The sequence below is a fragment of the Drosophila guanche genome, unplaced genomic scaffold (assembly GCF_900245975.1).
Source record: "Drosophila guanche unplaced genomic scaffold, DGUA_6, whole genome shotgun sequence".
In the NCBI taxonomy this organism is placed as follows: domain Eukaryota; kingdom Metazoa; phylum Arthropoda; class Insecta; order Diptera; family Drosophilidae; genus Drosophila; species Drosophila guanche.
In genome coordinates, this window is record NW_022995759.1 from 1253529 (window position 1) to 1275622 (window position 22094).

At 34.9% G+C, this 22094-nt stretch overlaps 1 protein-coding gene across 3 annotated transcripts in view; it reads left to right on the forward strand.

Annotated features, from left to right (window-relative positions):
- The window catches only part of LOC117590660 (protein pangolin, isoforms A/H/I/S), a 48185-nt gene extending 26590 nt beyond the window's left edge, over positions 1 to 21595 (forward strand). Inside the window, exons 9-12 of one of the 3 annotated variants that reach the window (XM_034283513.1) lie at positions 8835 to 9027; positions 10857 to 11010; positions 11961 to 12030; positions 15908 to 16244. In XM_034283513.1, coding sequence (XP_034139404.1) covers positions 8835 to 9027; positions 10857 to 11010; positions 11961 to 12030; positions 15908 to 16244 — 754 coding nt within the window. Of the gene's footprint in view, positions 1 to 8834; positions 9028 to 9330; positions 9497 to 10856; positions 11011 to 11960; positions 12031 to 15907; positions 16245 to 18389 lie in introns of those variants that run through there. The other 2 variants (XM_034283512.1, XM_034283511.1) reach the window with 2 other exon arrangements.
- Positions 21596 to 22094: the final 499 nt, after the last annotated feature.

Here is a 22094-nt window from a genome sequence, read left to right on the forward strand (position 1 = left end):
GCAGTGTGTGGGTCTAGGGAAGGGGGGCGAGCTAAAGGAGCGTGTTGGTGTGAGAAGTGTTGTAGATGTAGATGACAGATGAAGAAAAAATTTAAAATTTGACAAACACCGCTGAAGTGCAGATGCCGGGTAGTGCAGTGCCGGGTATAAAAGTTGTGACGCGTAAGAAGAGTCTCACACGTCCCTTCTCGTTTAAATGAATTTGTTTTGTTTTTAAATTATTTTGAAATACTTGCACTCAGCACTACTATTTCAATAAACAGCCCATTTCAAGGGTACCCGTTAAAAGTTATGAAAAACAAGATTATGGAATGCAAATGTGTACGGATTTCTTTGCTTACATTCCACTCTATTCAAAAAGGTATCACTTGTTTAACTTGAAAGTATGGAAGTGTCTCGAAAATTTATTTGAATGTGATGAGGTGCTGCACTACTATTTCATTGAACACAACTGTATATTTATGATCAGCATCAATAGCCGAGTCAATAGAGCCATGTCTGTCTGTCCGTCTGTTGGTCTTGTTCGTCGGCTAGGTCTCAGAGACTATAAGAGCCATAGAGCTACCGAATTTCGCCTCCTCACTGCTGTGATATCACACTGACAAAAGTGTATTACAAAAATTAGCAGCTCCCCTTCCGCCCCTATAAAAGTCGACAATCTGCTGTATCCACAATTTTGAAGATAAGAGAAATCTAACGAGGAGGGACGTTTGAGACGCTTTTTACGCGTCACAACGTGTATACCCGGTACTCAGTAGCAAGCCTGTACCTTAGTGGTTTTTTTGGTGGCTCTAGCTTTTATACATACAACAGACGGACAGACAGACTCGGCTATTGATGCTGATCAAGAATATATGTATATACCTTATGGGGTCGGAAACGTTTCCTTCTGTGCGTTACATACATCCACTTTTATCCACAAATACAATATACCCTGTTTACTCTTCGAGTACCAGGTATACAAAAATTACCATCAAACCATTTAAAAGTCTCATATTTTTTAGAAAAAGTTAGTTTGGATCGAAGCGGAAAAATTGCGTCAAGTCGTGTTATCAGTCAGTATATACATAAATGTGCACATACATACATATGTAGATATGCATGTATAAATGTAAATTCATATGTGTTTATGTATCACACTAATTTTACGGATATTTAACACTTCATCACCGTCATCAGACATGGCTATATCGACTATTTTTTATGAGCACTACTATTTTGCTGCTTCTTTATCGGTATCTCTGTCGATACAATTTTCATGCCGATACCACACACACACATATGCCTATTAATAGCATTCCCTATCAGGTCGAGAGATACATAATTCGTGCAACAAGTGTCGGTATCAACGGAATTACGTAGATACCGCTTCCAACAGCTACTCAACAGTTCCCATAAGCGAACGAACATTTTCTCTGTTGTGGGTAGTTTGGTTATTATTAGTTAAAAAGTATACACTTTTCGAGTGTATTTTCAGAAGTCGGTTTTTTAATATTAAAGTGAAACTTTCACCTTTATACCTTGCTTTCCGAAATGACCTATATGACAATCAAAAAATGATAGCAAAAGGAAATAATATATATTAAATCTTTGTTTAATGATACCTATGTGATAAGAGAAAAAATATATATCTTTTAAACGTCTCAGAGAAATTTTACATGAGACTTCTGCGCACAAGTCCTTGCGCATTTTCTATCACTGCACATGTACCCATCGGCCTCGGCCTCTCCAGCGTGCAGAGTAGATATAAAACGACGCTTGCTCGTAAACTTTTAATTTTAAGGCGAGTGTAATTCGTCAAAATGTTTTGGCAGAATATACACATTTCCCAACAAATATAACCAGAGGACAGACAGGACCATGTACACCAATAAACACGAATTCAATTAACTCAAATACGAATTAAGATGAATTAAATAAATAATTATTTATCTTCAAAATCGGTTGCTTGTGTTGGACTAAAGAAAAATGTGAACAAATACAGAAGAACGACCAATACAAAATATAACCGTGGCCCGTTGTCAAAAATATTTGCTAATTAAACAAATAAACCGAAAACATAAACCGTTGTCGAATTGTATGCAAACCAAAAAAAAAAAATTGGTTCAAAAGTGTACTGTTTGGGAAATATAGTTAGTTCACATCCTTAAAGTTCTCGTATAATAAAATCAATATACATTTTCACGGACGATAATTGTATTTAAATCTTACATACACACATCACCATTTGTTAGCAAGACATGCAGGAGCAAGAGCAAATGGCCAAAATATTAATTTTTGACTGAGCTTTATCTAATACATACACACATACAGTCATTTGAAACGAAAGTATCATCAAATAAAAGAGGGCTTTAGGCTTGAGTGGATATTAAAAACAAAAAATTATTTTTTAAAACAATCGTACTAAAATATAATGTAGTGTGGTTCAAATACAAATACATATGCGTAGTAACTTTCGTTCGAGTTTGCAACAGGCGGGAGCCTGGCTACTTTTTTTACGGTCATTGCGCCTGTCGATTACTAAAGGCAAGAGAACGGAGAGAGCTTTCTAGATACATCATAGAGATGTAATGAGTTAATACATCAGGACAAGTAAACAATTGAATTAATTATTTCAGTTTGCGAAAGTATTTTTATTAAAAAATGTTAAATTCCTTCCACTTTCTAGTCAACGTATATCTTTTGTTATTTAGTCAAACTTTAGTCAAACAAAATATTGAGCCACAAACGAAATATAAAAATGTTTAAAAAAAAAAAAAAAAAAAATCGTCAAAAACCAATTTTTTCAAGTTTATACATTTAAAAAGCAATACATATTTTACTCAATTGAATCAAACGTAATCCATACACATTAAAATGTCCCTTGAGGCAAAAGTGGTATCCCAGCAGTTAATAAAGTTTATGAACGTGGATAGTGATTCTAAATTGGTTAAAAAATGTAGAACATGTGTAAATTCAGAAATAGACTTTTTAGTTCCACATCCGCCTCAAACAAATGGGGCAGAGTTATTAAATCCGCAGTCATACCGAATGAGAAGAAATTTACACCCAAGTCAAACGGATCAATACAGTAGCTCTATGCAAATACATATAATGCCAAATTTTGCAGTATCCCTTGAAGCTGTGTCATCTGAACTGGCGGAACAAATCAATAAAATGAACCATATACCTGAGGAAAAATTACACAATGATATTGGCGAAAAAATTAACGGGGTGTGTGATGCAAATAATACAATATATACAGAAATGAAAAACAACACTGCTTCCGCTACGTCTTCAATAGCAGCGATATCGAATTCAAATAGCACTGATATTAGTGAAATTATAAAAAAAAGCTACTTGGATACTTTTCGAAAATCATATGGCGAATATGGTTTATTAACTTCAAACACTATTAAAAAACCAAGCCTCAACATTCTGCAGCATCTTTTTTGTGTGCCAACAGGCACGCTGGATTCTAGAATGTCTCCTACATCGCCTGTAGCAGAAGTCCTTTTACGACAGCCGAATGTCGTTACCCAAAATATGCAAAAAATGGATGAGACTGGGAACAATCAAGACCTCGAGCCAGAACTCAATCACAATCGACATCTTTTATCCTATGTATACAATAATAACGTGATGTCCCACCAGAAGTCACAGATTCCATTTTTACCTGCACATTTCGCTGAATTTGTGCAGCCTAAATTAACGGAACGGGAACCAGAATCAGAAACAGTCCTGGAACGCACTACGCATGTGATTGATTATTTGGGATCAAAGAAGCTAAGTATTCGACAAGAGGATCTGCCACCGACTCCATCATCTCAGGATAACAACAACAACAATGAGATGCTGAATGACTTAGAAAATGGATTAAGATTTGGAGAAGAGCTTATATTAGATTTTTCCCAGCTTCAAAAAAGTCACAGCAATCGTACACAAAAACTTGGCGAGTTAGAAGATACTCTCAAATCAAATAATACAGAAAATTACTCAAAGCGTGCTAAAAACTCAAAGGATCATCTGAAATCCACCTGTAGTTTCTTTCAGGGGAACAAAATCTTGCTTGCCGATGTTAGAAGAAGCTTAGAACAACTGACCTTACTTTCTGGCAAGTTCCGGGAAAACGTCAGTGTACGTCACTGCCAAGATTCCAATAAATCCACCGACTCGTCCCTTGAAGCCACTGTGCGATGCCAGTTAAATGAAAACTGCAAGACAATTGAAGATATTTTGGATCAAATAAAGCGACTTTATCATCAATGGAACAGTGCAGAGCTCTATTATTTGCGCAGCTTGCAACGTTTGGGACTGAGTTCAGAAGATGGTGCTGGTTTTAGTCCTACGCCAACACATACTATAATGGCCCTAGCTGCCATTGCGTTGTCCGTAGAAAGTGAAATAAATCCTAAAAATGAATCAAGCGACTTAAAGCAACAAGTAAATACAAGTGAACCTATAGAAAAAACCAGAACGCTGCATGAAATAGAGAACATAATCCTACAAAAGGCCTCAACTGTTCTTATAAATCAAGGAAGTCTTTCCTTAAATACACTAAATGGTTGCAGTGAAAGTGATGAAAACGAAGGCGAAATATCAATAAAATCGCCCACTTGCATATGGCATCCGAAAAATCGCGACGCTCGACTTAAAGAAGAAGTGGAAAATTGTAGCACTGCGGCTGAAATTATTTTGGAGTACGCGTCTCAAACAAATGCTCTACAAATTCCTGATAATTTCACTACTGTTGGTTCCGAAGTCCGGGCGAATATTTTAGATTCTATTGACAGCTATCGTGCGTTGAATATGAGTCCACTTTTATCGCTTAAAAATAGCAGAGACACTGTATCTGTTTCAAATATCAACGAATCTGGTTATTTTGCGGACATTCAGTTTCCTGCAGCACCTTCTACACCACCGACAAGCAGTAATAGCAGCTGTTCGATTGGAAAAATTCCAGTGTCATGTTCGTTAAATAACAGTCGAAGAAAATCCAGATCCGCACGGCGCATCGAAACTCCGACAACTTCTTCTCCTAAAACAACTTTATTAAAAGGCTGTTATAAGGAATATTCTCGCAGTCAGCAAACAGGAAGTATTTATAACGTCATAGATGGTACCTTACACATACCATCCATATCAGCTGTAAAAACAGGAGCAACATCTATACCATCTCCTCCTATTGTTCAATGTGCATCTTCGACTATATCCACCGTAACCGCTCTGCAGGAACGTGCCCTTACTAATATGTTCAAAGCAAGACTAAGTGCTTTGACGGCAGTTGCAAGTATCGACAAGCGCGCAGATGAACCCATGCCAGATGCTCCGTATGATCTAAGCATTGGAACCAAGCTTAAAAACATGTAATTTCAAAATCTTTAAATACAATATGTACAATGTACTACAAAACATTTAAGTATGTGAAAAGACAATACAATAGTAAGATGGATGACGCCCTTTTTTTGCACACGAAATTTTCTGTCTGACTCTAGCGCTGGTTCCAGGCTCTGGTCAAATGTACTTATGTGTGAACACGTATTCTAGATCTGCAAACGTCTTCCGAAAGTGCCTAAGCTTATAAAGTGAAGGGTAGCCACTTCACTTTATAAGCTTAGGCACTTTCGGAAGACGTTTGCCCCCAATACCAAAAACCTTATTTTAATGTACAAGGTATATATTATAAGAATGATATTTGTTGGTATTGCAGAATAAATTCGATATACAACATACATACGTTTGTAAATATACGTAAAATATTTCATACATGACATACACCATCGAGTAAATGCATTAGGGTATTCAGGGTATCATGTCAATAATTTTTGCATACAAGCATTAATATGTACGTGTGACCAGCAAACGATTTTGTCAACCTTTCTGATCAGTCTATAATGTATGTACAGAAATTAGGGCAGGGGAATAATATTCTTTTGCGAACGTAGCTGATAATTAAATTTTTCTAGTAAAACGTATTACGAATAAATTAACCACGAATACAGAGGATATAACAAGTTTTTTCAACCAGCCAATAGAAAAATAATTTTTAAAGAATAAAGTTCACGAAAATATATATTCGTCTCGTAATTGTTTGCTTGGCTTGTGCGTACTCACACGTGCAAACACATTCTATTTTTAGATTTCTATGCTCTCTTACGTAAGCGACCAAAACTGGGGTAGTTTCTTGGCTTTTCGTCGCTCGTCCAAATTGTCTTGCATTCTGCCAATCGAATGCAGCAGTGTTATCCATCTTACTATTATATGTATTGTTCTTGGTATGAACCTATATCAGTTTATTAATTTAATCAGTGAAGCTACCATGCTATAAACTATAACGGTTCTACTAATATATAATATAAGTATATTTGCCATATATGTACATATATATGGCATAGCCTCGGCGAGCCGAAGTTTATGTTTCCGTCAAATATATCTATTACCATCAATCATTATTTTTGGTAAGCTCCGAGCAGAATCCTATACTGTATTGTATTATTGCATTTGTACTCAAAGGCCATAAGGGACAGCCAGAATGAAGAAATGAATTTTCAGGTTTTTTATTTTTTTTTCTCTCTATCCACACTCTGCTTTATGCAGTGTGTGGCTCTAGGGGAGCGTGTTGGCGCGAGAAGTTATGTTGATGTAGATGACAGGCACAGGCACAGGTTTATTACTGAGTAGTAGTGTAGTGAAAGTAGTGACGCGTAAGAAGAGTCTCACGCGCCCCTACTCGTTTTATCTAAATTAATTGAAATTGAGTTAATTGGCAAACAATTTATTAATGCATTTATTTGCTTTTGAGAATAGCAAAGTTCAATGCAACCAGATATAAAATAATTAAGTTATGAGAAAAAAAGCCCTACCTTTAGGTAGGAATATCAAGTTTTAAAAATTCTGAAAAGTGTTGCCATAAAAGTATCATAAAACATGTTTAAAGCCGCAATGTATAAATTACTGAAAAATCGTGACTGTAAGGTAGCATTCAGACGTAAATAGCTCGTACCAATATTTTCTGAACGAGGAGGAACTTTGGGTGACGCGATCGCACGAGTCACAAATTTTTACCAAGTATTCGAATATTACATTTTTTGTACATCACAAGCATCAAAGCCGCAAGACTAAAATTTCAACACTTGATTTCTTGGAAAGTGTATTTATTAAATCATGGAACGTTTGACATTGCTTTGATTCCACCAGATTCAGATTGTAATTCATTGGATGCTGACTAGTAGCTGCGGTTATTTGTAAAAGTTGGATACCTACTGCACCTACTTTGGAGCCAAAGACATCGAAATCACATTGTTTTCTTTGGCAATTTATTTTCTTGGTATGATCTGCTGGATAAGCTAAAATAAATGGGATTTATAAAGGCATTTCTTCTGAATCCGGACTGATTGTTGTAAGTAGTGTGGGCTTTGTTAGAAATGAATCTATTTGCTCTGCCATCAAGGTCTCGAATGTTTTGACAGGGTCGGCAGAGTTGGTTAGCTTTGTTACGTCATTACATCTGATCTTAAGGATCTGTACATATTGAAGTGGCTTTCAGTCTTGTATCTCTTAAATTTAATTTCGTCATTTCGATTGGTGCTACCAAGCTTTATCTACCAAGCTATCAAGCTTTTACTATGCGTTGGTTTTGGTCGATATATGCAGCCGAGGAGAAACTTATTTGTATTGATGGTGATCTTTAAAAATAGGTATTCAACGGAGCTATCGGTTTTTGTCTTACTGACGACTTTTGATACTTGAGTTGTGTGAAAAGGGAAGCACTACCTCTAAAAAATCATTAAAAAAAACAGATTTGAAAAATTCTCTAAAAAAGGTTCTGCAATAGGAACAAAAATTCGTAATAAACGGGCGCTGCCTCTGCCGCAAGGGTGCAGCGTGTGGGTCTAGGGAAGGGCGGCGAGCTAAAGGAGCGTGTTGGTGTGAGAAGTGTTGTAGATTAGATGACAGATGAAGAAAAAATTTAAAATAACCGCTAGGGTGCAGATGTAGTCCTGAGTGCCGGGTATAAAATTTGTGACGCGTCCCATCTCGTTTTTTTTGTGTCTGTTTAAAATTTGACATAACCGCTAAGGTACAGATGTAGTACTGAGTGCCGGGTATAAAAGTTGTGACGCGTAAGAAGCGTCTCACACGTCCCTTCTCGTTATCTTCAAAGCTGTGGATACCGCAGATTTTCGCGATTTGCAAGGGCGGAAGGGGGCGGGGCGAAATTTTGAAACACACTTGTAGCAGTGAGCGCATACAGCCATCTGGATTTGGTGGCTCTAGCTTTTATAGTCTTCAGGCGCTCAACAAAAACGGACAAGATCAAGAATATAAATACTTTATGGGGTCGGAAATGCTTCCTTCTGTGTGTTACATTTTTCCCCACAGATACAATATACCCTATTTACTCTTCGAGTACCGGGTATAAAAATACCTTGGTCGAAACCGAAGTACCAGAGATAAGTCAAACAATACCTATGACGAGCACGAGTATGAATATTGTGACGACGACGCATTCAGGACGAATGCAGTGTAGTATAGCCGAGTTGTGGGCTATGATGAAAAATCGTGTGGAGCAATGTTATAGGCCGAGTTGTAAAGTATAATAATAATAAAAATAATAATAATAACAAATGAACTAAAATTCATAAGTTCCATAAATTATAGTAATAAATACGCATTGAAACTGAGTTGCAGGTATCTGCACACCTACCGCATCTCCCAAAGTGAGAATTAAAAACTTTCAAATATCAAAACTTGCCTAATTGATAACAATTTTTTAAATGCTAATATAACATTAACAAAACCTCAGACACTTTTTAGATGTTTGTTTTATATATTATACATGCTTTGATTTTCAGAAACTTGGATTCAAAAAACTCATCGAATACACAATCTACCGACTGTAAGGATAGCTCTAATGATAAAAAAAAACCACATATCAAGAAACCATTGAATGCGTTCATGCTTTACATGAAGGAGATGCGAGCCAAAGTAGTCGCCGAATGTACTCTTAAGGAATCCGCTGCAATTAATCAAATTTTGGGGAGACGGGTAAGTCACTTAATAACACCATTCTATCTTAAATATATCGTGTGTGTATACAGTTATAGTTTTCCAAAGAATTGATCCCATTGACAATAGCCCAGGAATTGAATAACTTTAAATATTTTAATGGGATGTTTGACAGGAGACACACTGACGAGAAAATAGTTTTTTAACACAACAGAACGCCCAGATCATCGTGAACCAAATAAAACTTTTATAAATTATATTAATTCTATTATTTTTGCGAATACCCACTCCTGTTTTTACAAATTCTTTCTAATGGATTCCTCATTAACAATGCATTTGTAGTGGCACGAACTTTCCCGCGAAGAACAAAGCAAATATTACGAAAAGGCTCGGCAAGAGCGCCAATTACATATGGAATTGTATCCGGGGTGGAGCGCACGAGATAACTACGGTTACGTGTCAAAAAAGAAAAAGCGTAAAAAAGACAGATCGACAACGGATTCGGGAGGTATTGCACAAAATTGTCAAATTGTTACACTCATTTCCTTCTAATTGCATTTCACTTTTATGTTTTTCGATTCCATTAAATCACTTACACTCACACAATACCTCAAGCACACATCTAACATCAACAACTAACCCACCCAAATTAGAAATAACAGTAACTTAAAAACTTACCTTTATCTATGTAATTTGTGTAAATACTTAGATTATATTTAACGTTCGTAAAGTTCCGTAACCTACCAGTATGTAAAGAAGGATAAAAATGACCACTTGGCAAATGTACAACTTTGCTTTAGTAGCTTTGAAGGTAATTTTAGACGAGCCTAGATAAATTTAAAAAGAACCTAAACAATACATCAACAAATTTGTTAATGCAATTTTATAGACATTGGAGACTGAGTGCCATTTGTAGAAGAGATACCAAATCCTATAGTATATGTTTTAACCTTTTAAAATCAAAATAAAAATTAAAGAAAACGCGAATGACATTTTTTTCAAAAGTTTTGAATATTTGAACCATTTTTGGACTCAGTTTAGTAGAGCCAAGTTTTTAGTTATCAATCGGCCTGATCATTAAATCTCTATTGGCCAAGCTACAGAATGTTTGTAACAATGGCTATATTGGAAAAAATACTTTGTCCATTGTCCTCTTATTTGATTTTATCAAATATTTATACAAGATATGATACATTTTTTAAACCACTTCATTGCAAAAGTCAGGTTATTCTGATGAAGATTTAAATAAGCATAGCAACACATGTACAACACACAAACACCATAAGTTAAACAAATGAATTGGCAAAGTATTCCAAATTATGAGAAAGGAGAACAATAAAAACATTTCATTTTGTTTAAAGCTTTCGTTTCTATTGATTCTTTAGTAGAAGAATCATGCATAAGAATTAAACAACTGAGCGTCTCGACCAGAATTGGCGAATGCATGCACCCGAAACCGTCTTAAAGATCGATCAGTCGAAGCTTTTAAATTTCTGGCACATGGTATTGGGCATGTCCTCGCTCCTTGAATTAATGGGGCCTTTCTTTCACTAGGGAATCGCGAATAATATAAATATACATATATTGATACATATATGTACATATATATATCATTATTGAATCTAACGAAATACATGCGATTATATACATACAAATATTCATATATATATGAGCATATATATTTAAACATATGAAAACTATATCTATACTCCGATATATATGTATATGTATCTCTCATAATTTAATGTAAAGTAAATTGATTAACTGGATTAAACATATTTAATAAAAAGTACTTATCCCGATACCTTTTGCATACAACTATTACATAATATTATTTTGGTGAAACAACGCTTTAATCCCACACCCAGTGGCATGCCTTGGGGCGTGAGGAGCAGGCGAAATATTACGAGTTGGCGCGGCGTGAGCGTCAACTGCACATGCAAATGTATCCAGATTGGAGCTCTCGTACGAACGCCTCGCGCGGCAAGAAACGGAAGCGGAAGCAAGATGCCCACGACGGAGGTTAGATAAATTTTCTTAAACTATTGTACGATATATATATCATATCAAAATCAGTTTAATCAAAACCAGATCAGATCAATTTAAAGAAAGCACATCTTTTAAATGTAAATCTTAAATTTTGTTTGCGTTATAAAATAAAAATAAAATCAGTAATGTCAGTATGTGTATGTACATATAAGTAAAACTTGTACATATATGTACATACATATGTACACTCAAGTTTTGTTTCCTGTAAAGAGCCTGGTTTTGCAATTGGCTTCTATTTTAAAAATACTATTCAGTTACAAATGTTCAGGAATCTAAATTTAGTCTTGGCTGCTAGCAATGGTACCATACCCCAAAATTTAATACAAATCTGGTTCTAAATCGAAACCGGGTTTAATATTTCGCCAGATAAAGTATATGTAAATTTACCTGTACAAATCGTATATCATCATATCATTAAATAAAAATTATATTGTATCTAATGTTGTTTTCGGATAAAAGTCTCAACATTCGCTCTTATTCTAATTTTTTGTGTACAATGAAGGTATAATTATACTTTGAGCATGTCTAAAACATAAATGGATTTTATGTTTTCAAATCATAAGCTTTTTTATTGTTATTTCAAGTATTATAGGTATTCATGCATGTATTAAGATTGTTATGTATCAATAAATCCATACAAATAGCTTATATACTAGCTATTGTATGTTTTATATCAGTAAGTGTTTTATAGATCTATATTAGAACGGCAAAACAATGCAAAAAAATCTCACTATCAAGCGTGCTTTCATTATTCTATACTTCTTTTTTTTATTTTTGAACCTTGAAATCATCCTATTTTTTATGTTTAATAATTCATTTAACCAAAAAACTAATAAATGGCTCACTAACAAATCATCTGTATCTGTTAAATAATCATAAATTCTTGTTAAAGTCCACCTAAAAATATTTCATGGTTTTCTTAGGTAATAACATGAAAAAGTGCCGTGCTCGTTTTGGACTGGACCAGCAAAATCAATGGTGCAAGCCGTGCAGGTACGTTTAATGGTATTTATTTATTGGGTGCACACACCATATAAGGTATATGTATATAAAAGACGTTCCAAGCCTCACGCAAGAGTTTTAGTTTTAAATATTTGGTTAAATTGTGCTTTATTTACCAGTGCATAGGTGTTCTTGTTTGTCAGCTAGTTCTCAAAGACTATAACAGCTAGAGCCACAAAATTTTGCCTACAGACAGCTGTGATATCACACTGATACAAGGGTATTTAAAACGAGATGGGACGTGTGAGACGCTTCTTACGCGTCACAACTTGTATACCCGGCACTCACGGTGCCACTGCCTCTGCCTCGAGTCTGCAGTGTGTGGGTCTAGGGAAGGGCGGCGAGCTAGCGGAGCGTGTTGGTGTGAGAAGTGTTGTAGATGTAGATGACAGATGAAGAAAAAATTTAAAATTTGACAAAACACCGCTAAGGTGCAGATGTAGTACTGAGTGCCGGGTATAAAAGTTGTGACGAGTAAAAAGCGTCTCACACGTCCCTTCTCGCATCTTTTTATCTTCAAAATTGTGGATACAGCAGGTTTTCGACCATTGTCGCGACGGAAGGTGGTTGGCGAAATTTTGAAATATACTTGTAACAGTGTGACATTACAGCCATCTGTATGCAATATTTGGTGTTTATAGCTATGGTCCCTGATAACCTATCGAACAGACTGATGTATATGTATATACTTTATGGGGCCGGAAACGTTTCCTTCTGTGCGTTTCATACATCCACTTTTCCCAACAAATACAATATACCCAATATTTATATAAAAATGCCAGGCGGACAAGCATACACTTCTTGCTACTGACAGTTAAATGAATTACACCACTCGACAAAATCGAACTTTTTCTCGCCGACCTTTTTTCAAACCGACCTTTTCTAATGGACTTACATTTTTTTTTGAGGAATTCTGTTTTTATACCCGGTACTAGAAGAGTAAATAGAAAATATTTTATTTGTGTGAATAACGGTTTTATGTAACGCACAGAAGGAAGCTTTTCCGACCCCATAAAGTATATATATTCTTGATCAGCATCAATAACCGAGTCGATAGAGCCATGTCTGTCTGTCCGTCTTGTTTGTCGGCTAGTTTTCAGAGACTATAAGAGCTAGAGCCACCAAATTTTGCATCCAGACTGCTCTATGCTCACACTGAAACCGCCCCTTCCGTCTCCGCAAAAGTGCGAAAACCTCCCAAACCTACAGTTTTGAAGATAAAAGAAAACTATAAACGCCATTCCGTAGGGAATTACCATATCTATCAGATCACCAAATTGGGATCCGATTGGATCATTATCATAGCCAGAATGAAGTAATTAATTTGCAGTGGCTAACCCACCATGTCCAGCAGATTTATAAAGTTCCCCAAACATTTTGTGGTTTTAGGGTACCGTTTCAAAAATATTAATCTTTGAAATTCAAAAATGTTGATTTTTGTGAAGAATTTTTCACGAAATTTTGACTTTAAAAACTCGGGAAAAGTAAACAAAAAATCATGTGTGCATTATTTTTGTATAAACAGTTATGGAGAGACGGTTGAGCTTAAATTGTTCAACCAACGTTAAAAACTTCAAAAAATCGTATTTTTCGTCACATACCGACTTACCGACAAACATCAACATTTTAAAGCTTAATATTTTTGAAACGGTACCGTAAAACCACCAAGTGTTTTGGGAAACTTTATAAATGTCATCAGCTTTATAGAAATGGCTATGCTCATTATAACCAGATGTAAGAAACTTAAGTTATGGGTAAAAACGAAGCGCTACTTCTGAAAAACAGTTAGAAAAAAATACCAGACCTTAAAAATTCTTTTTAAAAAAGTTCTGCCATAGAAAGAAAATTATCATCAAACCATGTCTAAGCCCCATATCTTTCAGAAAAAGTGTGGAGTAGTGTTATCCATTATCGAAATATTAGATGAGACGAAAATTAGGACCTTTTTTTTTGTCAAAAATAATTTATTGGTTGTCAGCAGAAAGAAGTTACATATCAAGAAAATGTTCTTCAAACACAAAATTGTATGAGAGTTTAAAACCTTGCGTGAGTTTTGTCAGAATATTATATGAATGAATGAATTATAAATTAATAGGCTGGAATATGTACAAGGAAACATACAAGCAATGCACCATTATTTCCATTATTTGCTAAATTTAGTGTTCATATACCTGATCATGAAAAAATAGGTACACAACCACATGTCACTATTAATATCAATAACAAAAACTGTACACGATCATACGATAAAATGTAATTGCACGGAACGCCCTCTCTTAACTTACACCATTACCCTCGTCTGCACCTCTGACAAGACCCTGAGTTTATCTTTCATTTATTTTTATACATAATTGTAGACTATGTAAGGATGTGCCAATTTAGATCAATCTAATTATATTTGTTTATGTTGGGGGAATCTAAAAGTATTAATTTAAAAATGTTATACTATTTTTAGTTTGTTTTAATTATACCAGTTCATACCATTCATCAAAGACTGAAAAAAATGAATTTCGAAATATTAGCTTCATTTTCCGTATAAGTAAAACGTTTATGTTCAATCTTTTTCGTTAACTGAAACTCGTTATTGAATACAATTCAAGTTAATCCTTTAAAACTTGGTTTTTTGCTTTTGTACTCGGTATTCGAAGAGTAAATAGGGTATATTGTATTTGTGTGGAATAACGCACAGAAGGAAACGTTTCCGACCTCATAAAGTATATATTCTTGATCAGCATAAATAGCCGAGTCGATAGAGCCATGTCTGTCTGCCCGTCTGTCCGTCTTGTTTGTCGGAGTTTCTCAGAGACTATAAGAGCTAGAGCCACCAAATTTTGCATCCAGACTGCTATATGCTCACACTGAAACCAGTGTATTTAAAAAATGAGCCACGCCCCCTTCCGCCCCGCAAAAGGGCGAAAACCTCTCAAATCTACAGTTTTGAAGATAAAAGAAAACTAATGGTCATATCTATCAGATCACCAAATTGGGATCCGATCGGATCATTATTATAGCCACAATGGAGAAATTAATTTCCAGTGGCTAAACCCACCCTGTCCCGCAGCTTTTGTTGCTCCATTTACATTCTCTCATTCACACTCTGCTTCTGCTTCACTCGGCCCCTGCCTCTTCCCTCCCCCTGCCGATGACTCTTCCGACTTTTAACCAAGACTCGGTTTTTAACGCTAGATGGCGCCATTTTCGAAAAATTTGCTGTGAAACCTATCGGTCCAAGAATGTACCATTTTATTGCTCTTTTAAATATCTCATAAATTGGAAAATATGAACTGATCCAATTTGTTTGATGCATTTTATTTAGTAGGCTTTTACTACGTGTTCTGTAATGTGAACGATATCTAGTTGTTGGCGATGTCTTCTACATCTAGATGTAGTCCTGAGCCGGGTATAAAAGTTGTGACGCGTAAGAAGCGTCTCACACGTCCCTTCTCGTCTGTTTTGTGTGCGAACGGTGCCTCTGCCTCTGCCTCGAGTCTGCAGTGTTGGTCTAGGGAAGGGCGGCGAGCTAAAGGAGCGTGTTGGTGTGGGAAGTGTTGTAGATGTAGACAGTTGAAAAAAAATGTAAAATTTGACAAAACACCGCTAAGGTGCAGGTGTAGTACTGAGTGCCGTTTAAAAAGGTTGTGACGCGTAAGAAGCGTCTCACACGTCCTTTCTCGTTGTACATTATTTTTTTGTTTTTTGTTTTATTACAAAAAAAAATACACAACACATACATACTGATAAAATGAAATATAATAGATGATAAAATGATTTTGATGTTTTTAATTACCCCTTTTCTCTTCTTAATGCTGACGGTTATTCATATCAATTTCGGACATTTACATTGACCCCGACTTTACCGAAAATTCAGTCCCGGTTTGGGTGTCATTTCAACTGCAAGCAACAGTGGCGGCAGCGTTGGCATCGGCAGTGGTGCTGCAGTCAGCAGCATAAGTGTTGGCATGCTGGCACCTCTTGTAAGTGGCATAGGGGGTACTGTAATGCTGCCGAATTCGTCATCTTCGTCCTCCTCATCATCATCCACCTCGTCTTCTCATACACATGCACAAATGATGGCTAACAGTAATGGAAATGGATTAGCACCGTTAAATGGTATATCAGCCAGCTCCGGAAGTGGGGGTGGCGTAGCTAGCGCTGGTTCGCAGCAGCTTTCCCCGCAAGCACCACCAACATATGTAAATTTGTAGAAGTGTACATTTTAGTGCCGAGACGAATCGAAAACATCAGTCAACCCAGGATAACAATTACCTTTACAGCCGATGAGCCAGCATAAAATCACACCTGCGCAGATACCAGTAAATAAAAATAAATAAAATATAAAAAAAATGTATATCAGGGTTTGAAAATTAGCTAGTGTTTAAAGTAAATGTTATCACAAGGGAGTGGTTCGCATATTTGTAAGTGTTTTGCATATTTCATTTTTCTAAATACTTACTAAAATGCATGTCATTAAGAAAGCTTATTTTATTTTATCGATTGAATGTATATATTTGTATTCTCGATAGAATGCATTATTTTGTCATCCGCTTTGAATATAAAAGATTAATCGTCTGTTCACGTAATCATACGATGTTAGATAATCAAATATAAATATTGTTTGGAATTTGATAACACTGTCGTATATTAAATCCAATAAGTCGAGATGACTTAATGTTCAAAATAATGTCAGATTGTTGAAAAATTTAGTGGTGCCTTAAATATTCCTGAACTTGGATATTTATCCATTTTATTTTTATTTCCATGTTAGATGTGTCATGTGAGTCATATAATATGCATTTGTCAAACCCTGATATGCGTTTTGATTTAGGTGTATATTGTTGTTCGTTCGATTCGATGTTTAAAATATGCCTATGGTACAATTTTGTATGACGTTGAACTTATTTATGTGTTACCGTTGAGTTTTCTGTTTGTTAGCGAAATTTTATGTTGAGAAATTTATTCTGTTTCAATGAAGCTTTCCAGTTATATGTGTTACTTTGTTGTTTTGCTCCTTTTTATAACAATACTATTTATACCAAATATTTATTTAAAAAAAACTATACTTCTTTCAAATTAAAAATATATATATATATAAGAAATTTATTTTTTTATTGTAAACCACGCTTTTTTTTATTCAACGATTTTGTTGCCCTATTTTGTGTGCTAGTTGATAATAAATTATGAAAATGAAATTCTGTTAAAATTGTAAATGTAGTCTGCAGTCTCCGTACATGTGAATGTAAAAGATTGATACAATTGTTAAAGATCAGCAGATTTTGATCAAATCCTTACTGCTGTCAAGGCAACTTAAACCCATGATTTTTTTAATCGATTTTTCTCAAATATCCTGGTTACTACTCTTCCCTGAGCCATATGGTCACTTATGTATATTAATAAAAGTCCACACATGGGATAGGATTATATTGCTTGTTCGAAGATCACACCTCCCAACTTAAATAATAACGTTGAATACGTGTTTGTGAAAAGTTTCTGATAGTCATCAATGTTAAGACATTAATTTGGATATAATCTACACACGACCTTGGTACTACAAAAAATGATATCTCTGCCTAGTAGATTCAGCTCTCTTGTACTGCAATTCAAAATAAAACTCTTCTACTATTTTTTTAAATTGTATGTTTTATACACCGAGAAGCTCTGCTCCATGACCTTCGGCTTTGCCGACTCTCCATTCATTTTAATGAATGATACCTTACACCTGTACATATAAACAAAAAATAAAAAAACCCAGGATATAATTTTTTTTCTACTTTTCCCGAGTTGTTAATGTACGAATTTCGTAAAAAAGAACGCACAAAAATCATCGTTTTTTGCATATTTTTGTGTATATTTTGTGTTTGTGTATATTTTATAGATTTCTTCATGATGAAATGTACAATTGTAGGAGCAGCAGAATCTCAACGCTCTATTTTAATTAGAGACCTATTTACGTTTTGACTAAAATTTTAAAGTTTATCTATGGTCGGAGCATCCGACCATCTTACATTGTTACATAATATGTTTTATAGCTCTTATTTTTATATTGGAAAGAAATATGTGTAAATAATGAAATATGATGATCTATGTTAAAAATGTAGCCTAACTTGTTTGCCTTTTTAAATATTTAAAATTTCTATTGTGATTTGCAACCTTCTTTGCTAGAGACGCGACTTGCACGCTCTCCTAATGAGAATAAAACTTAATATTAAGCTTGAATTATAGGGTTCCGTTGCTGCATGAATCCTAAAATGATTATGTACATTTTGTTTGGAATGATTTCAAATGAGCACCTTACATACTATTAACATTATAAATATGTAACTTATGTAATTTACAATTTTTTTTTCATGTAGACGCAAAAAAAAATGCATACGCTACATGGAGGCTATAAACGGAATCAGCGCCATTGAAGATGGAAGCGGCATTGATGACCTCGGAAGCCAGCTAAGCGATGACGAAGATGATGATGATGACGAAGATCAGTTAGTCGGTAGCTGTGGCAGCAATGATGAAAGCAATAAAATTCCAGATGATGATACAGAGTCTCTGAATCAGTCAATATCCAGCCCTGGCTGCTTAAGCGGGTTGTCTAGTTTGCAAAGCCCGTCTACAACGACAAGCTTGGCGAGCCCACTTAATATGAATATAAATCCAGCAACACCGTCTCTATTAGCTGCCAGCTCTAATGCGCTGATGGTAGTTAATGCAGAACAGGTAGCCAGTCATCCGAGATCGGAATCTGTTTCTGCATCAGGATCGAGTAGTGGGTCAACATGTAGCATAAGCACTACTCCGAATACCTCAAATACTGTATCGCCTGTAACAGGTACGACTGGTCCATCTTCAAGTTCAGCTCATGAGCGAGCTATGATGCTAGGAAATCGTTTTAGTCACCTAGGGATGGGCCTTAGTCATACGATAGGTAGTTCCGTTTGCAGAAAAATTGATGCGCCATTCCAGCCACAGCCAACAGTCAGTAAAAATAAGAGTTCAGCAAATGGCTTTAATGGTTTTAACGGTTCTATTGCACCATCTAAGGCACCAGCGCCGTCAAACATAGCCCGAAACCCAATTGGTGCTAATCCACGGGACATAAATAATCCGCTCAGCATCAATCAGTTAACTAAGCGAAGTGAAGATCAGAATGTTTGCTCCAGTGAAATCTCTGATTCTCAGGCAATTTCCGCTTTGGCTCCAACATCCATTATTCACCATGCTACTCCGCTCTACCCCCACCACTCGCTATTTAATAGCAGCTTCAGCCAACATTTTCACCAACAGTTGACCCACCATTTAGTGGCTGCCAGCAATATCGAGTCAACGCTATTACCCGAAGATCCCCATTCAGTAAACAACGTCAAGCTTCATACTCCCTCAGATCCTCCAACGAACGCAAATAATCCCACGTCAAGTGCTGGTCCTTCCGAAACTGGAGCCATTAGCGTATCATAGCAAAATGCTAGTCTATTAAAAAACTTCGCCGGCTTTCTCTTTATTCTCTCAATTTTCAGTGTTGTGTGAGAAGCAGATTAAATAATTGAACGTGCAATAACTATTATTATCGCCATTCCATCGCCATCTTTAGAAACATGTGGCCATAATAGACAAGTGCCAAAATTTGAATAATAAATACATATATATACATAAATATGTATATTTGCATTTTTGTAATAATTGAAACTACAATCTGTTGTCATTGAGTATAAATAATGTAAGAAGTCAAACAGGATCATTTCTCTAGAGACAACACAAATGGATCAAAACTCATGCTAGGGAACGCCAAATAGATTAAGTAAACGTGCTTATGTATGTAACTAAGTACATTTACACATCTGCATGTATATAAGTACATATCTTACGTTACTTACATATCTTACGTTACTTACTTATGTTACACACCTACATATCCGCAGAAAGTGGAATTCATCTAAACTATACATATGTATATACGTACGTTGAAATAAATATGAAAATATTTATACCATTATGTATGTACATTTAAATAGATACATATGCTGTACAATATACGACATCGTTTTAATTTTTTTCTTGGCGCTTTATTTTGGAATTAACGTTTAACTTTGTTTCAACGTATGAATTTTTACGCAAATACATAAAGGTTTGTGAAAATGTCGGCACACACATCAACTATTATTTTTATGTTAATATTTATTACCGGAGCACAATAACATAGTTAACGATTTCTTTTGACAAAATTCGATTTAATGCGAAAAGCATTTGTTGTTCAAAACCGCAATTATTTTTTGTATGCTGTATGTACATATGTATCTCAAATATGTAGATGAGCAGAAAATAGAAAAGCGTGTAAATATATGAATTGCTTACATACAAATACTGACAATGTTTACGAATTTATTGACCATAAGACCTGATAGCTACCTTTCCATAAAGAGTAAATGCCGGCGAAATAAATACCATTTACCTGTATATATGTATATGTATGTACATGTATTTATAAATTCATATTTGAAAGCTATTAAACATACATACGAGTATATTTATACTAGTCTTTATTCAGTTCAACCTCTGTTCTTGTAATTACATGCATACATATGTCCGTAATCAATTTTTTATGAAGTGCGTAAACCCGGGCTCGTAATTTATACACCTATACACATATATTGTAGATATATTAGAAATAGTGCTTAGCACATGAATGACATACAATTAATTTTTTATACCATGTGCCAATATAATCTTTCTTACAGTGTGCGACTATGTATTATTTTTGTTGGCTCAGTCGAGAATTTGTGCGATAACTTTATGGAATTTACTGTAAAAGTTACGAGCCCTGATAAATACAAACCTACATATGTGTGTATAAATATTTAAATGTACTTAATAGTCAGATATCAATGTAGAAGTCTATTATCTTTAATCAATATTGAGTATTTCGAAATTCATGTTTATATACATACACACTCGTATAGCTATAAGATATTTGTAGTCCGAATCGACAATGTTGCAAATGGATCTTAATATACTCCCTAAAAAACTTACAAATGTATGTACATATGTATGGACGAGTATTCATACTAGAGCCATGCCTAAATCCAGAGTGCATATAATTCCATTGACACTCCACAATTGACAGGTGGAAGAGTATGAACCAAACCTTTTATCAAAAATTCATCTGCCTAGACTCGTAAATTTGAATGGTGGGGAACTAGAGTTTTCAAAAAATCTAGTTTAATTTACGTTATTGAGCATTAAAAAGGATCTGTTTTGATAAAAATATGTAAAAGATGACTACAATTTCAAATGAGGGACTAGTTACCAAACAAATAATATTTTTGTGTTACATAACATTTCAATATTTTCGAATTTCTTACTGCTTAAAATAATAATTTGAGTTTTTCATCAAACGCTTTTATAATACGATAAATAGATTCCTCATATATTTTAATTTAGATGCAGATAAATATAACAGGACAGCAAATTACAATTACATACTGAGCTGTGATACAACAAACTGCAGATTTAGGCATGTAGGGCTCTAAGATACGAATTTATACACATGTATGTAAGTGTGTGGGCAGCAGATTTGCAATATTCAGAATGCTGATACTGATAAGGCATGTTTATATATAGCATCTGTATAAGTATAGGGTGATGGTGCATATAAATAGAGATAATGCTCATTATAATACGATATTCTGTACATATAAATATGTATGCCCATATATATATATATGTACATATATACATATACATATTTTAATTTATCTAATCGAAACAATGTGTATAGCCATTGCCAATTAAAAAAAGACTGTTTAACACATATTATATATGTTCGACTATGCATTCATTCTTGTGTATGCGGTTAAGAGGAAATGGAAAATATCGATTTGAAACGAACTGCATATATTAGTCCTTAATTTATATATGATAAAATGTAATTTAAGTTACATAAATGAAACGGAAGAATAAACAGTTTCTATGTTTTGCGAGCTTAAATGTAATCGTGGATATTCATTTGGAAATAGGTGTTTAAATTATGCATATACACTGATCCTTAGTGAGTTTGAATAGTAATA